The following is a 15,185-nucleotide window of genomic DNA, read 5'->3' as shown; positions in this document are numbered from 1 at the left end:
GGTGTCCCAAAGAGTGCGTGTAGGGCTATCACAGTTAGAACCTTTCTCACTCAGCTTCCAGTTGGTATTTGTCCTTTGTTTATTCCATTTCTCAGCACTCACACCGGTGGTTATTTACCTCGTTTCCGGCTTTCAAACAATTTAAATGCTAAGGTAGAGAGGATGTGTGTCCAGTGTGAGCCACATTTTAAGGCCATGGCTATCACGTAAAGACATAGACACTGAATTTACTTTGCTCTTTAATCAGCGCAAAAATCTTTCTTCTCCTTTTTAGAGAACAGTTAACTTCACTCTTGTGGTAAAATACCAGGTTTCTCTAAGCCTGTAAGATGCCAATGCATATTGTGACTCTCTGGGCAAAGGGGTAGAATAGGCAGTATTTTCCAAATTTATTCACCCATGCATTTATCTTATCTTGTAGAACACTTCCTCTTACCTTAAAGGGCACTTGGAGAAATGCTTTCCAAGTCTCTGCCAAGATGCTGCTTTTTTACTTTCACCATCTGAACACTTGTGGCCCGTGCTTTAAAGGCGGGGTAGGTGGTATAAACAACAAGTGACCTGAACTTAGACGAAGAAAAAAAGGTGCAGTGGGGAGGGAATGTGGTGAATTGGACACGTCTTATACTGTCCATAAGCATGCAGATTCACTTGTTTAAAGGAAGGACAAACTAGTTTGCTTTACTGCATCTGGATTCTCTCTCACGGAATCTGTCTTCATGTAAGTAAGTTTTACACCTTTTAAATTCAAATCATTTAGTTTACTGTTCACAGGAGAGAGTTCAGGCATTAGCACAGGAGCAAGAGTCTCTGCTTACAGTGTATGCGTGGCCCCTGGGCAGCAAGTACCTTCATCTCCTTCCCATCTCAGTCACGGGCCAGCTCGCTAAGGAAGCCACTGACGAGGAATGAAGTGACAAAACCGGAACGTTTATTGCCTACAACAAATAGAGGCTCAGTACCAACATACAGCACGGTTGTAACCCTTGGGTTTATGCTGTAGGTGCCAGATGGGACAGCCAGTCAGGAGCCATCGTGGACGCCTACCTCAAGGAGTTAAGGTCTGCAATGCCAGTCATCTTTGCAAAAGCCATACCAGCGGACAGACAGGACACCAAACACACCTACGAGTGCCCTGTGTACAAAACCAAAACAAGGGGCCCCAACTGTGTCTGGACCTTCAGGTTGAAGAGCAAAGAAAAGGCGGCCAAATGGGTCCTGGCAGGCGTGGCCCTCCTGCTGGAGGCATAACAACGGCCCTTGCAGAGGGGCTTCTATTCCTCCCGCCGGAGCACCGCGGAGATGTCCTTGTTCCTGCACGGTCATTTATTCTACTGAGAGGCATAAAACAGAGTCCAGCTTATGTACCTTTTAAGTAACTAACTTAAAATGTGCATTCGTTGTTTTTAAACAAACACCATCTCTGAAAAGTAGAGAAGGGGGACAAAAAGAAGCAAATGTAGATAAAAACACGGGAACCCTACTGAGAATCTGTTCATTTGTAGCTCTCCCCAGTACCCTGGCCTCCCCATTCCTGCAACACACAAGAGTACAGTATAGATCACATTTTCAGCAACGTTCCACTGAACCTCCAAAACAATATGGTGGAAGTCTCCTGGTCCATACACGTGGGAGCCTAGTTCTTGTAGATAGATAAAAACCTCTCAAAAGTATTCAAAAGTATTAGCCTTTATATTCTTTTAAACTATAGAAGCCACTGGCCCCAGGCAGCCGCTTCTGCTGGCCAGCAGCCCTCCAGTGTCCGGAATGTGACTGACAGTCCACTTTTTGTTCAAGTGTTAACAAAAATAAAACTCAAGATCTACAGGTAATTGCACCTTGTAATTTAGGGGAACAGTTTCAAAAGAAATTTCCAATGACCCAGAGCAGCTTAAACTATGTGGTTTGAACTGTGGTCACTTGTGATAAGGTAAACTTAAAGGGGATATAACCCCTGTCCCAAGCTGGCCTTCAGGGACTGGTTTGGGAGGTAAAAGATCAAGGCAACAAAGGCAAGAGCTGCTTACACAATGTTTCCTCCACCCCATTTAAACTATGGGTTTTTAAAATCAGCTGCAGATGCTTAACAATTCAATCTATAAACAGGCCTGTGTATACATGTATGTCGATTCCTCTCTCGTCTTCCTGAGAAATCTTTTAACGTATATAAACAATCTTTAAAAAAAAATAGTATTTAGATCTACAAAGAATTTCTGTATACAAACACAACCGTAAGAAATCTTAGGCACAAGTGGCATGTCTTGTCGGAGTCCTCCATGGTGAGCTGGCTGGTGCTTCTCTTAGTTGTCTTTTACCAGCTGCTTTTGTAAACTGAGAATAAATGGGAAGCATTAGTGGGATGGAGGCAAAAGCACAGTGGCATCCTAGGTTAGAGGCTCAACCATCCCCTGGAGTACCAAGCCCGAACCGGCTCTCCTGTCACCAGCTCAGGCCCGACTCCTCACGCACGCACAGCGGTGTGGGCCGGCCCCCAGGGCCACTCGCCTGCCTCCCGCATCCCTACACGCAGCCTCCTCGTCCGAGCGCACATGGCCCAAGCCTCCCCTCTCCTTAGCGCTGCCTCGGGCCTTCGCAGCTTTGCCTCAGCCTGCCTTGTAGACTCTTTTACTGTTTGAGGCAATCAGGGGGAAATTCTAGCAAAGGAGGGAACTTCCCGATAGGGAAAATACCAGTCCCGAGCTTGCCCAATGCAAACAGACACAGGATGACTGGCACTCGACGTGGTTTCTAAGAATCAGACTGAAACAAGGCAACCCCGTACCTGCCTAGAGGGTCTCCCCTGCTGCACCTGGAATTACAACCTCTGTTTTTGATTTGTGAGGCTTACCTCTCCAGATATTCCTTAACGTTATTATAACCGTAAAACTTGGCCAGATGAATGAGGATGCCTGTGGCACAGCGACCATCACGCTTCCGACAGTAACTGCAATTGCAGATGCCCCGGCAGGGAGGACACACCCAACCCTAGGGAAGCAATGGCAGCAGAAATGCCCCCGTTACCAACAGGCTCTCCCCACAAGACGAGCTTCTGATTGAGCCTGGATCACTCAGCCTCTCCACCAATCTTTAATCACGTGAGACGCTTCAGATAATCCTTCACCCTGTGACATGTACTAATGTCTCCTTCCCCTCGCATGTTTCAAAAAGGTCCAGAAAGGTTGATCACCCCAGATCACGCATGCAGAAACACTGAAACGTGTTGGTTTTAAACAGGACCAGGTGCATAATTAGTAAACATGTTCAAAACGTTTTGGAGAATTTCAGGTATCAGAGCAAGTGCAGGGCCCCTTACCACTTCACAGGTCACACGCCCAGGAGGTCGGCCCTGCTTCTGAGAGCATAGGGTTTCTCAAATCACTCAACCTGAGTAGCAGTTTACATTCACCTGCAAACTAGGGACAGTCTATTTACCCCCATGACTGCTGCATAAGAGGTCTTGCAGTGGTTAAGAGCATAGACTCTGGAGCCACACTGCCCAGGTTCAAGGGCACACTAACCATCATACTATGTATCATCTCATTTTACAGAGAGAACCAAGGTGTTGGGAGGCTAAAAGAATAACAACTGAAATAAACTGCATTAACAGATGTGAAATCTCAGAGCAGTGCAGGTGCGCACAGAAAGCACCCTACACCGTGGTATACCCACCCCCTGGGCCTGGCCCCAGCAGATCCAAGGTAAAGGACGCTGCTGGTGGAAAGGGACACAGGCTGGCCTGTACAAACCCTAACTCTAAGAAAGCTTGCCTCTGACCCTGGAAAGCGAAATGCACTCTCTTCTCTGGTCCTATCTGTAGGGCACGAAACTCTACTTTTCATTGCTGCCAGTCTCAAGAGGCAGAATGAAAAGGAGGGTGGTGAGGGGGTCTACAAAACCCAGAGCTCTGCAGCTACAGGTACCCGACAGAGGGCCCAGGAGCCCCGTCCTCAGCTCGCTCCCCTCACCAATACAACTCAGGCCGAGGCGAGCACTGTGCCTACCGGGTCCAGCAGCGCCGATCTCACGTCCTCCCCGTAGCGGTTCCGCAGGCAAGGTCCACAGAACTGTCCTCGCACCCCGCCGCAGCTCTGGTTCCGACACACCGTCTTGGTGTCAATGGTCTTCTGCCGACACTGGTGGCAAGTGTTACCCTGAGGCGGAAGGCAGTGAGTGGTGAACATGGGATTTGGAGGGGGAGGCCCACGAGGCCACACGAACATCCTAAGTGCGTGAAGCAGCCCTGCCTCTCCCCGAGAATCGAGCAGTGCTGTTTCTCTGGTACAAACACTGGCACTCTCTGGCAGCCTGTAAGCACTTTTAGTTCTGGGGCCAGAGAAGCCTCTGAGGGCAGATGAGACTGAGCAGGGAGCCTGGAAGAAATGAAATGATCAGCTGGACAGAAATGATGGGAGAGACCAGAGCCCACAGGGGTGAGAGGTGACTGAATGATGATAAGCCCTGGGCAGCATCACACGGCTCCAACCCAGTTCCTAGCAATCCGGTTATGTTCAGGATAAAATCTCCTGGTTTTAAAAACAGTGGCAATTAAATTGAAAACCTTTTAATAGTATTTAAGACACTGTCCCATTATCTAAAAAGGATGCAAAACAACATAAAGCCATCCTCTACATTACCATTTTAAAAAAATTTAACACATTTCCTACCTACCAAAGATATTCGATCAAACTTTAGTTTCTGTTGGTTATATAAAATATATATTATACATACGTTTTCAATATGTGTTAAGAATATATTAGAAATATATTTCTGTTGGTTATAAAAGCGTAGTATTTTTTTCAACGTTTAAAACATAAAAACTAGTTAAAATATAACAATTACAACTATGCTTTTCCAGACTACACCCCTGCCTCCCCCCACAGATAATATGCATCCCCCAGAGACCCGTCTCCTGATTAGAATTACTGCACTGACCCGTCTCCCCTTTCCCGGTTATAGCTGCTCCAACTCGGAGCCCACCTCTGTGCCCTGGGGAGACGGCGCAAGTGCGTAAGCCCAGATACAGTTTAAAACAAGGCAGGATTTCAAACACCAGTGCCTGGGACTCCCAGTATAAGTCACGATCATGTGAATTATTCATCAGATATGCTTTACCAGAACTTTATCATAGATTTTATCTCGAACAGTTATGGCCACATTCTCCAAGTCCTCTTCAGTGATGTCCTCCACTGGCCGAAAAGAAGATACACAGCGACGTCGTCGATATCCCTGGCATCTCCCCTGCAGAACGAGCCAAAGCAGAACTGAGCATTAGATGGTTTGGGCGGTTAAAAAAAAATTATAGAAGTTTTAAACTCCTCAGGGCTCTAGGACCATGAATGTTAACTATGTCCCTCTTCTATTTCCCTGAAATCATTCACACATTTTAGTCATTTGCTGAGCTCCTATCCTTAGTGCTGAGCTTCCCTGACAGCAAGGTGACTCAGAACGATAAACCAGAAGCTCAGGGTTTCCCTGACCAGTGAACGGTCACCTGCTGCAAGCTCTGTGAGGCCAGGGAAGTGACCCACACTGAACAGCCAAAGCCACAAATAGGAAGGGTCCAAAGTGTCTTGCTCTAGACTGAAAGCACTCCAAACTCCCCATTCCTAAACAGGAAGACCAGAGACATCACTGTACTTGCCCACAAGCAAAACCACGAAGCCACCTGCAGCCATTATCAGCCTCCACTGGAGAGGAAGCTGGGGTCCTAACCATTGCTCGGTTTAGAGGAAGGACCCGCTTCATGGCCTACAGCTTAGACCAAGCGCAAGCTTAGGCCCAGGGCTCTTTTCCGAGTGCGGGCCCAGGAGTACCCACAGCATCTGGGAACTTGGCTGACATGCAACTTCTCAGCTGCTGCAGACCTACCGAGTCAGAACCTCAGCGCTCTCACCGAGCCCCAGAGGGCTATGATGAACGCTCATGTGCGAGGACCTCTGGCTTAGACAAAGAAGCATTGATTCATTATAGTCAGAAAATACCCCGCTTGTTGTCTTCCTTCTTCTGAAACTGTAAAACTCTTCTGCAAACTTGGCGGCCGACACGGTGAAGTTCTCCAGGGCGAACTTCTCAGGAGGCCGTGCGCTCCGGGCCGGGTTGGTGCGCCGTGGGATCTGTCCCTCTGAGAAGGCCCGCCTCACTGCTTTCTTCTTCTGCAGGTGAGAGCACAGACACACACAACTGACTGCTTTCTGGAATGAAAGCCATCTAGCAACCGACTGTGTGCATGAGTACTGGAATCAATACATATTAAGGAGATCCACTTACAGAAGCTGAGTTCGGGGTTCGGACCGGGAAGAAATCTGGCATTGAGTTCAATTCCGCCAATAACTGAGCAAGCTGAAGTTCAGAAGAAAGAAAGGATCGTGCATAAATATTGCCACGTCTACTTCATCTAACATGTTATCACAAGTCTTCCAGTTTGCAGCTATGAGAAACTTGTAATAAGATCTCAGCAGTTGTTATTTTTTTAACCTCACATGTAAAGATTTTTATCTGCGCAGGTGAGATGCTGATAGCGTGAGAGGAATAAAATCTACGCCCATTCCTTAGGTAGAAGGAGAAGACACAATGAAAACTGTCCTGGAAGGTCCAAGGCCTGGAGCATGAGGTTAGAATCCTGACTGGGCTACTAATTCGCAGTGTGACCCTGGAACCTATCATTTTGCCCACCTGAATCAAGTTTCATCATGTTCACAACAGAAAAGGCCCAACTAGATCATTCTGGCAGTTATTCAGAGCTCTGAAACACGGATTCTTTAAGTTGGTTAATTTCTTATCAATAAAAATAATTTATGAAAATATTCCCAAATAAACACCTAAGAACACCAAATAACAGGCATTAATGTGCCAATCATACAATTTAATTAGGATTCCTTTTAGTTTTAGACTTACACAGAGGTATGGGTGTCACCCATAAATCCTAAAATCATGAACATAGTTCTTATTTTAAAGATGCAGAGAGATACGACACTAAAAATTTCTCTTAGCTGAGCACAAATATGTCTCTGGATAAATTATACCCCAAAATAGGCTTTATATTTTCTTAAGCAACTTAATAGACATATAATAAGACTGCATATACAGTAACATTAAATTATGCTTTTTAAAAAGAAAATATTAAAGAAGAAAATATACCAAAATACTAAAAGTGATGATGATTGGTAAGAATTATTTTTTTAAATTCTGTACGTATAAAATTATGAAGGAAACCACAGTTACTGACCACATATAGAAAAACCAAATACACAAAGATTTCACCTTGTTCCATTAATTATTCTGGTGAAAACATTTTAAAGTGATTCAAAACTGCTCAGTTCCTTTTAATACCTAGACCCCTTTCATTCCTTTAGCTGGTATCTTGACACTACAGCATCTAGGTTGAAAGCTGCCTGCCTGACCTGCACAAAGCAACTCCTAAGTGGGCTTCGTGACACCCACGTTTACACATTGCTTCTTTCTGCTGGGAACAGGCCCTCTCATCTCTGTAAAATACCACTGCATATTTGCAACATAACTTGATCCACAGTAAATGGCGTTTAGTCCATGGCACTGTGGAGGGGGCTAAAAATGGTCCCGGGAGTCGCTGTTCCCAAACCAAAGCTAATCAGGTGATAACCGCCTGGGGTCCAGGAAAAGAGAAGGAACCCACAATGCTCAGAGCACACTTCCTGACAGAAGCCAAAACAGCAGCAGCTGTGGGGACGCAGCCCTGGGAGCCCCAGCAGTGGCGGTCTCGGGCCGCGCGGCCTTACCATGGCTTTGTTCTCCTTGATGTTCATGGTCCTTTTCAGCAGGGCATCTGAGCTCTCCTGGCCCTCGTCCCTGGAGTCGTCCTCAGACTCAGAAGCAGAATCTTCCCTTTCCTTCCTCTGTCTGCAGCTTGTCTTTCTTCCAAGAATTCCATTCTTACTGTCCTGTATGCACGAGCCAGAAAACAACGGCTCAGGAGGACTGTTCTTACCGGCATTTTTTGCCGGTTTCTTGGTGGGGAACTGAAAGGCTACTCGAAGACCAATACTGCTTCTTCCCGGCTTGCTGCTTCTAGGTGAAGTCTTTTCTTCTTCATCATCTTCCTCTTCCTCACCCATGAAAGATGCTTTACCATCATCACTCAGCTCTGACTCCACGAGCTAATGAAATGAGAGCAATAACAAAGACAGTGCCTATAAACAAACCTTCAGAAAGACACACTTAAAACCACTGACAGTATTTTAGGAAAACAATGAATAGTTGAAAGCTCTCCCTTCCTATCGGTAGTTCCCTCTGAACTCTTCAGTTAAATGCGCAAGTAGTTTGTAGATGAACAAAATCAAAAAGCAGGCTATACTACGCGTGCTCTGGACCAGCCACACCCACCGGCAGACCGTGTTCTGTTCAGAGCATCAGGCTGGAAGCCAAACGCTGACGAGGTGGGCTCCTCCCCAGTGGACCAGCCAAGCTGGCACACCTGGAGCCCAGGAATATGGAAACAGTCAAAGAAAAGGGTGTGCATGACATCAGAGGTATCCTCAGATAAAAACGGAGTGCTGAGTGAAAAATAAAATACCATTCTGCCCTAACTAGCTGGAACAGAACTCATGAGTAAGAGGGACAGGAGAGCTGACTTCATTTTAGCGAAGTGACCAAGGAGCAGGCAGATGACCTGCCATCGGGGTCAGTGGTGGAACCTCATCCCCAGGATACACTGGGTCCTCACTCAAGGGAAGCCTCCTCCCCTTTCTGTAACCCGCAGCGCCATGGGGTGAAATCAGGCAGACAGCTCTGCAGGTGGCTGCAGGCACCTGTTCAGTCAGCTCAAGCAATTCTCAGCCTCAATTTTCAGTCTCCACTCGGCATAGGTCTCCAGCATTAAAACATAACTTGGTTTCACACGTGAGAACACAGTAAGAATGGAAGGCAACAGCAAGGTGACATCTCAGATGCAAAGGACTCTTAGCAACAGCAGAGGTGGGTTTAAATGTTGGGATCAAGGTCATCGCCTGGCATCTTTCCTTGACCACAGGCTGGACAGTGTAGCCTGGGCACCTCTGTCAGGGACTCAGGTTGTGAGGAGAGCTGAGAACAGCACCAGGAGCCGCCTGGGATTCAGTTAATGACTCTGCTTCTTCCTCAGTGACCACCCCCGCCCCAAATTCCAGCTGGACTCAAGTTAAAAATAAAGCAGCGGGAGGGGGAAAAAAAGCAAACAACTTCCAAACCTTGGTGTATGTATCAATGCACAAAAAGCCAAGCAGAGAAATAAGACTGTACTGTACGGAGTTATTTATTTGTTTTGTTTTGTTTTGTTTTTTGCGGTACGCGGGCCTCTCACTGTTGTGGCCTCTCCCGTTGCGGAGCACAGGCTCCGGACACGCAGGCTCAGCGGCCATGGCTCACGGGCCCAGCCGCTCCGCGGCATGTGGGATCTTCCCGGACCGGGGCACGAACCCGTGTCCCCTGCATCGGCAGGCGGACTCTCAACCACTGCGCCACCAGGGAAGCCCCTCTATTTGTTTTAATATCCTGAACTCTCCACATTAGTAGCTTTGGAATTCCAAATAGTGGGCTGCAGAGGGATCTATTTTAGAAGACACTGTTGGAGAACTTCAGAGGAATTCTCTCCCCTGACTGGCTTTATTCATTTATCATAATCGCCGTCTAACCCACGTCTTTACCAAGGACGTGGAGTAGCGTACTACAAAGGACTGAGGTATGGAAAGAGTCACCAGTGGAGACTCTGACCTGAGAGCCAGCACCACGGCTGCGGCAGTTTCACGCCTGCCTAGGAGACCACTAGACACCAAAGTAGAGTCATACCCTATTGCCAAAAAGGTGGTCTCACTAGGGTGGGCAGGAGGTTGGGTGAGGAGGCAACAAGGCTTGCTTTCTCACTGAATTTCAAAATAAATGCACAGGTGGACCTGCCCTGAGCTATGAGTTATATCAGAATCAACGTAACATGTGACGATTCATTCCCTAAATGTACAGACTTGGAAGAAAACAAAAAAAAAAGGTGCTGGGGGTAATTCACTCTCCCATGCTGGAAACACAAATTCTTTTGAATATCCCAACGTTACTTAGCTAAGGAAGAGAAGATAAACAAGTCACTAAGAGTAGATGATACCCATCAGGGTTTGGAAGGATCTCAGTGTCTTGCTGACAAGAAAGTGGAGCCTTGCTGGCCAGGACACATGAACTGCCATGCAAATAACTTCTGTAAAGAAAGCCAAAGGGCGGGGGGCCGAGGCCGATAGGTTGGCACAGGTCTGTGTTGCTATTCACAGAAAAAAATCACCATCGAGCAAGGCAGCCTACCATTAAGGCTTTCAGGCTTTAAGCCCCCCCAGGAAAAGGTGAAGGACAAAGCAACCCTACTGGTTACAGCTTATTTAAACACCTACAGAGGTTCCACGCCAGGAGTGCTTCTCTGGGAGCTTCTGAACATAATGAGGCTTAACCTCTCTCTCTATCCCTTATCTTGATACCAAAGAAGGAAGTGGTGTACTGATTTTCTGAGATAAATGTATGCTATTTTTCAGTTAGTAAAAAACATTTTTATGCCTAAAAAAAATCCAAAGGCTGTTCTTCAAAGTTACTCTGAGATTCAAATACTGGTCGGCAGTCAACTGGCCTACTAAACACATGGAATAAAAAGAGATCAACCAACAAGTCTCTTGATGGCAAAGGGCTGAGGGCAGACTTCCCTTAGGAATCAGACAAGCCCAGGTCATCTTTATCATTAAAAAGCAGGTCGTGATCCAAATCAAGAATGCACAGAAAAAACTCTAAGTTTGTACCACAGCTAAATTTTTGCCAAATTAACTCCAAACCTAAGAACATTACTTGGCGCACAACAGAAAACGACTTTCAGGAACTCGTTACTCTCAGACCCTCCTCTTTTCAGACAAAAGAGGTTCAAAGAGGTCTGAAGGGCTTCCCTGGTGGCGCAGTGTTTGAGAGTCCGCCTGCCGATGCAGGGGACGCAGGTTCGTGCCCCGGACTGGGAAGATCGCACGTGCCGCGGAGCGGCTGGGCCCGTGAGCCATGGCCGCTGAGCCTGCGCGTCCGGAGCCTGTGCTCCACAACGGGAGAAGCCACAGCAGTGAGAGGCCCACGTACAGAAAAAAAAAAAAAAAAAAAGAAAAAAAAAAAAAAAGTCTGAAATAAATTGTCTGATAAGGATAATAAGGGACGCCTGGGACACATCTCCCCAGACTCCAAAGGCACCCAGGGAAGACAAGTGGATTTTCTCTAGGAGAATAATGGACTGGTGGGTCAGGAATTCGCCTTAGAATAGCCAAGTTTACATTTAGCTAACTGGCTTAGAAGATGGACACATAAGAAAAAGTAAAATCTTTATATTTTGTTAACTGGCTTATAAGATGAACACGTAAAAAATAGTAAAATCTTTATACTTTGTTAACTAGCTTATAAGATGAACATGTAAGGAAAAGTAAAACCTTTTCATGTGTAAAGTGACTTCTTACAAGTAGCAATATAATTCGGAACCAGGACTAAAAATATTACAACCCCCCCTCCCTCATGTTGATAATTATTACCATTACTTCCGGGTTACTGTTAACATTCAGATCACTCTGCGTAAATCCTTCAAAATCTTCTGTCTCTGAGTCAGTGTCCTCTCTAAAAATTCTTCTTAGCTCTTCTGTGAAGTTTTTGGGATGGAAACGCACATCCTGCTAAATTAAAAACACACGTATGTCATGGAGAAAGAAAGAAGAACAGAGGCTGGCAGGGGCTGGGGACAAGGGCAGTTACTGTGTAATGGGGACAGAGTTCCTGTGTGAGACGATGAAAACATTCTGGAAACAGATAACGGTGAAGGCCTCGAGATGCTGTGAGTAACGCCTCTCAGTGTCTTGCAGGCAGGACACCGGGACTTACCGCGCTTAAAAATGGTTAAAATGGTAAATCTGATGTAGGTTTTACCGCAGTAAAAACACACATATATATACATATTTTCCAGAGTTTGCAGAAAGTCAGACCCACAAGCTGAACAATTTCAAAAAGCCAGAACGGCTGCAGCCTCCATCAGCTGGTGTGCCCGGCAAGGGCTGACGGAATTCAGTTTCTCCCGCCAGGGCGGGCCATCAGGAGCGTCTGCGTGCACACAGAACAGAAAACACATGGAGGAGAAGACCTGGCCCTGGCTCCTCCGCGGACGCTGGCTTTCCTTTCCAACAGCCGTCCCAAGCCGGCTCCTCCCAGGGGAGATGCCTGGTTCACAGACGGCACACCTCCAGGCAGGACAGGGTTGGAGGCTTCCACACCCCGCCCCGCCCACTGCCCAGGAGAACGCAGTGGCTCCATCGCCCGCTACCACAGGGCACCGAAGGAAAAGCTCCAACGCTCCCACCCCGGGGCGTCCGTCTCCCACAGAACCAGCCACCGCCGGCAGGTAGCAAGTGAGCCCGAGGAAAGATGTTACACGGCTGACTCAGAAAGGACATGTTCCAGTAATGACTTTTTCTTTCTTTTGAACTCATAAAAATAAATGGCATGCTTAAAAGACAGGAGGGGAAAAGCAAGGATGGCAGTACAGAACGGAGACCCGCATCCCAGCCTCCTCCAAGCTGGCAGCCAGGCCTGGAGTCCACGTCCCCTGCTGCCTCTGACGTCTCCCCTCCTATCCCTGATGCAGGGGTATGACGCCTCATGACAGCACATGCGGCTGGAGAATGTTTATCTCCCTGCCTGCCTTTTCCCTGACTTTAATTATATACTTCTTCGAGCTCGGATAATCAGTCTCTGGAGAAAAACAGACATAACAGACGAGTGGAAAAACTTCCCGGGAGAAAAAGAAAGAAATGCCTATATCCGGCACTTTTTTAAGCTTAAAAATGTCTCCTGTGAATTATTATGGGTAATTGGAGTGACTGTGCTCAGATGTAAATTACTTCGTCCCTTTGTTGATAGCTGTGGTGCAGCTGCTTAAAAAAAAAAAAAATTCACACACAAAAGGGAAGTTTCTTTAAAGTGAAATTCAAATTGTGCTTCAGGGAGACCAGCACCGGCACTGCTGTGCACACTACACTACGTACAAGTTCACGCGGCTTCTCTCGGCAGGTTAAAATGGATCCGGAGTGTGTGGGGTCCAGGTGGGAAAGCAGCAGGCCAGGGTCTGTCATGAAGGAAGAATGGTGCGCGGTTGGCTCCCAAGGAAACCCACCACCTCCGGGGGCAGGAAACATCTGGCTCAAGAGCCCTGGGCCAGCCCCTGCAGGCTGCTGCAGGGCAGTGGGGCCCATGTGCACACTTCATCATCTACCCAAAGTCCCTGGCTGGAGCCCGAACAGGTCATGCCTTGGAACAGCAGGTTCCAACCTGCCAGTCCTCTGGCTCCTTCTGTGCTTTGAGCTGGTGTCACAGGCAGCGGTCAGCCTGGGAGAGATCAGTGTCTTTGGTGGCCAGTTCTGATAGAGAAAACAACTCAGCTGCAGCCCTAAACCAAGGCCCATGCTTTTATTCTCCTGATTTCACAGGGTGTAAAAACCATCTTTAATGGGGGTCTGTAACAAAGCGAACATCCACTCCACAGTCTCCTGTGTCCCTGGTTACAACCCTCACACCACTCTTTGTTCTCCGAAATCTGGCCGTTATGCTTTAAAATCACTACTAGACAGTATGTTGTGGGCTTTGGTGACCTGCATCTACCGTGATCAAGAACATAAGCAAATAACAGATCAGAAGAGAAGCTAACAGAGTGGTGACTTTTTTAATTTTGAAGCTCATGGGATGTGAAGAAACAGACTGGAAGTCATGGTGGCTGAACCAGTCAGACAAGTATCCCACCTCAGTTCCGCCCCATGGGTGATCCTTCGCCCATGGGCACTGGATGTATGAAACAAGAGGGAAGGGACAACCCAAGAAAGCAGCCCAAGCCGGGGAAGTTGGAAAGCACCGTTCAAGTATGAGGCCCCTTCCATCAAGGAGCTTGTCATTTAGTAAGGGAGCTGGACAAGTCCATAGGTCACCATGGCGAGGATCAGTGTTGTAAGGGAGACACACGCAACATGGCGCACAGAAAGAAAGAAAATCCAGTAAGACTTCGTGGAAGCAGAAGCATTTGATCTGCATCTAAACTGGGCTAGAGGCTAGAAAGATGCTGAGAGCGCACAGAGGCAGGATGAAGAGCCTGGACCACTGTGCACAGGGGGCAGAACAGTGCATGCGGGGGGGATGGATGCGGTCTCTGATCTACTGCTGCAAAGCCCGCAGGAAAGAGCCATGCCAGGCACGAGGCTGAGAAGTGGGGCTCCTAGATTAGGAACATCCCAGCTCGGCCACTTCTCAGATGTGAGGCCTCAGACCAAGTCACTTCACCTCCCCACACTTCAGTTTCATCACCTGTGAAACAGGAATAATGACAGCGCCTTCACCTTCCCAGGGAGATAGTGAATTAAGGGCACTCTGCATGAAAAGCATGTTGTCATGGGCCACGCAATGCATGCTGGGGTCAGACTCGGGAGCGGGGGTGGACTGGGGGCAGGTGTGAGGGCACAGGAGAAGGGGCAGTCGTCACAGCAGCAAGAGCGGCCGCTCCGCTCCTAAAGGCCTGCTGCCCGCCAGGCTCGTACTGGCGCTTCACACAACTTCCCGCGCCGCGCAGAGGGCCACTCACGGTGGACCCAACAGGCTGCCGCTCACTGCCTGGCCACATTCGAATGGAGGGACTGGCGATTTCCCAACAGGGGAGGATGGTGACCAGAGCTCAGTTCCACGCCTGCAGTAAGGACTATGAGAACCACGGTAGCTGAGAAGGGAAGAGACGGGAAGGGATGGAGGTGAGGAACATGGCAGAAGATTCATCATCTCCTGCAAGGGACTTGAGGAGATGGGTGAGGAAGGAAACAGGAGGTGTCAAGAGCTCCAAAGTTGGAGACAAAAACGGGGAAGACAGACAACCAGGGAGGGAAAATGGTGAGTTTCCGACCTCCCTTGAACGATGATGACGGATCCAAGTGGCTGTCAGAAATACATCTGGGGCTGGAGGGAGGAGCCAAACCACAAAGAACCAGGAGGCAACGGCTGAGACCAGGCCAGGCACTGAGATCATTAAGTGGAAAGGTCTGAAGATAACATCTTGGAGAACATCCACAGATGGGGACAGGAAGTAGAAGGGATGAAAACCAAGAACAAAAGGCGTAAGAGAAAAAGACCAAGGCGAGTGGAAGCAGGTGGCTGGC

The 15,185-nt window shown here is 47.8% G+C and overlaps 2 protein-coding genes across 5 annotated transcripts in view; one reads left to right on the top strand and one right to left on the bottom strand.

The window, feature by feature from the left end:
* The window catches only part of DNAH11 (dynein axonemal heavy chain 11), a 313,208-nt gene extending 311,083 nt beyond the window's left edge, over positions 1 to 2,125 (top strand). For all 3 annotated transcript variants that reach the window (XM_060108331.1, XM_060108329.1, XM_060108330.1), the window contains one exon: positions 1,004 to 2,125. In XM_060108331.1, the coding sequence (XP_059964314.1) occupies positions 1,004 to 1,251 (248 nt within the window). In that variant the 3' untranslated portion in view covers positions 1,252 to 2,125. The remainder of the gene's footprint in view (positions 1 to 1,003) is intronic.
* Positions 740 to 15,185, bottom strand: part of CDCA7L (cell division cycle associated 7 like) — a 52,330-nt gene continuing 37,884 nt past the window's right edge. The window contains exons 3-10 of one of the 2 annotated variants that reach the window (XM_060108332.1): positions 11,541 to 11,678; positions 7,755 to 8,132; positions 6,268 to 6,339; positions 5,982 to 6,152; positions 5,113 to 5,238; positions 4,002 to 4,151; positions 2,849 to 2,985; positions 740 to 2,331 (exon numbers count right to left, since the gene is read on the bottom strand). In XM_060108332.1, the coding sequence (XP_059964315.1) occupies positions 2,301 to 2,331; positions 2,849 to 2,985; positions 4,002 to 4,151; positions 5,113 to 5,238; positions 5,982 to 6,152; positions 6,268 to 6,339; positions 7,755 to 8,132; positions 11,541 to 11,678 (1,203 nt within the window). In that variant the 3' untranslated portion in view covers positions 740 to 2,300. The remainder of the gene's footprint in view (positions 2,332 to 2,848; positions 2,986 to 4,001; positions 4,152 to 5,112; positions 5,239 to 5,981; positions 6,153 to 6,267; positions 6,340 to 7,754; positions 8,133 to 11,540; positions 11,679 to 15,185) is intronic. The other variant, XM_060108333.1, reaches the window with a different exon arrangement.

The sequence above is a fragment of the Mesoplodon densirostris genome, chromosome 9 (assembly GCF_025265405.1).
Source record: "Mesoplodon densirostris isolate mMesDen1 chromosome 9, mMesDen1 primary haplotype, whole genome shotgun sequence".
Taxonomy (NCBI): domain Eukaryota; kingdom Metazoa; phylum Chordata; class Mammalia; order Artiodactyla; family Ziphiidae; genus Mesoplodon; species Mesoplodon densirostris.
This window is presented reverse-complemented; position numbering and strand designations above follow the sequence as displayed.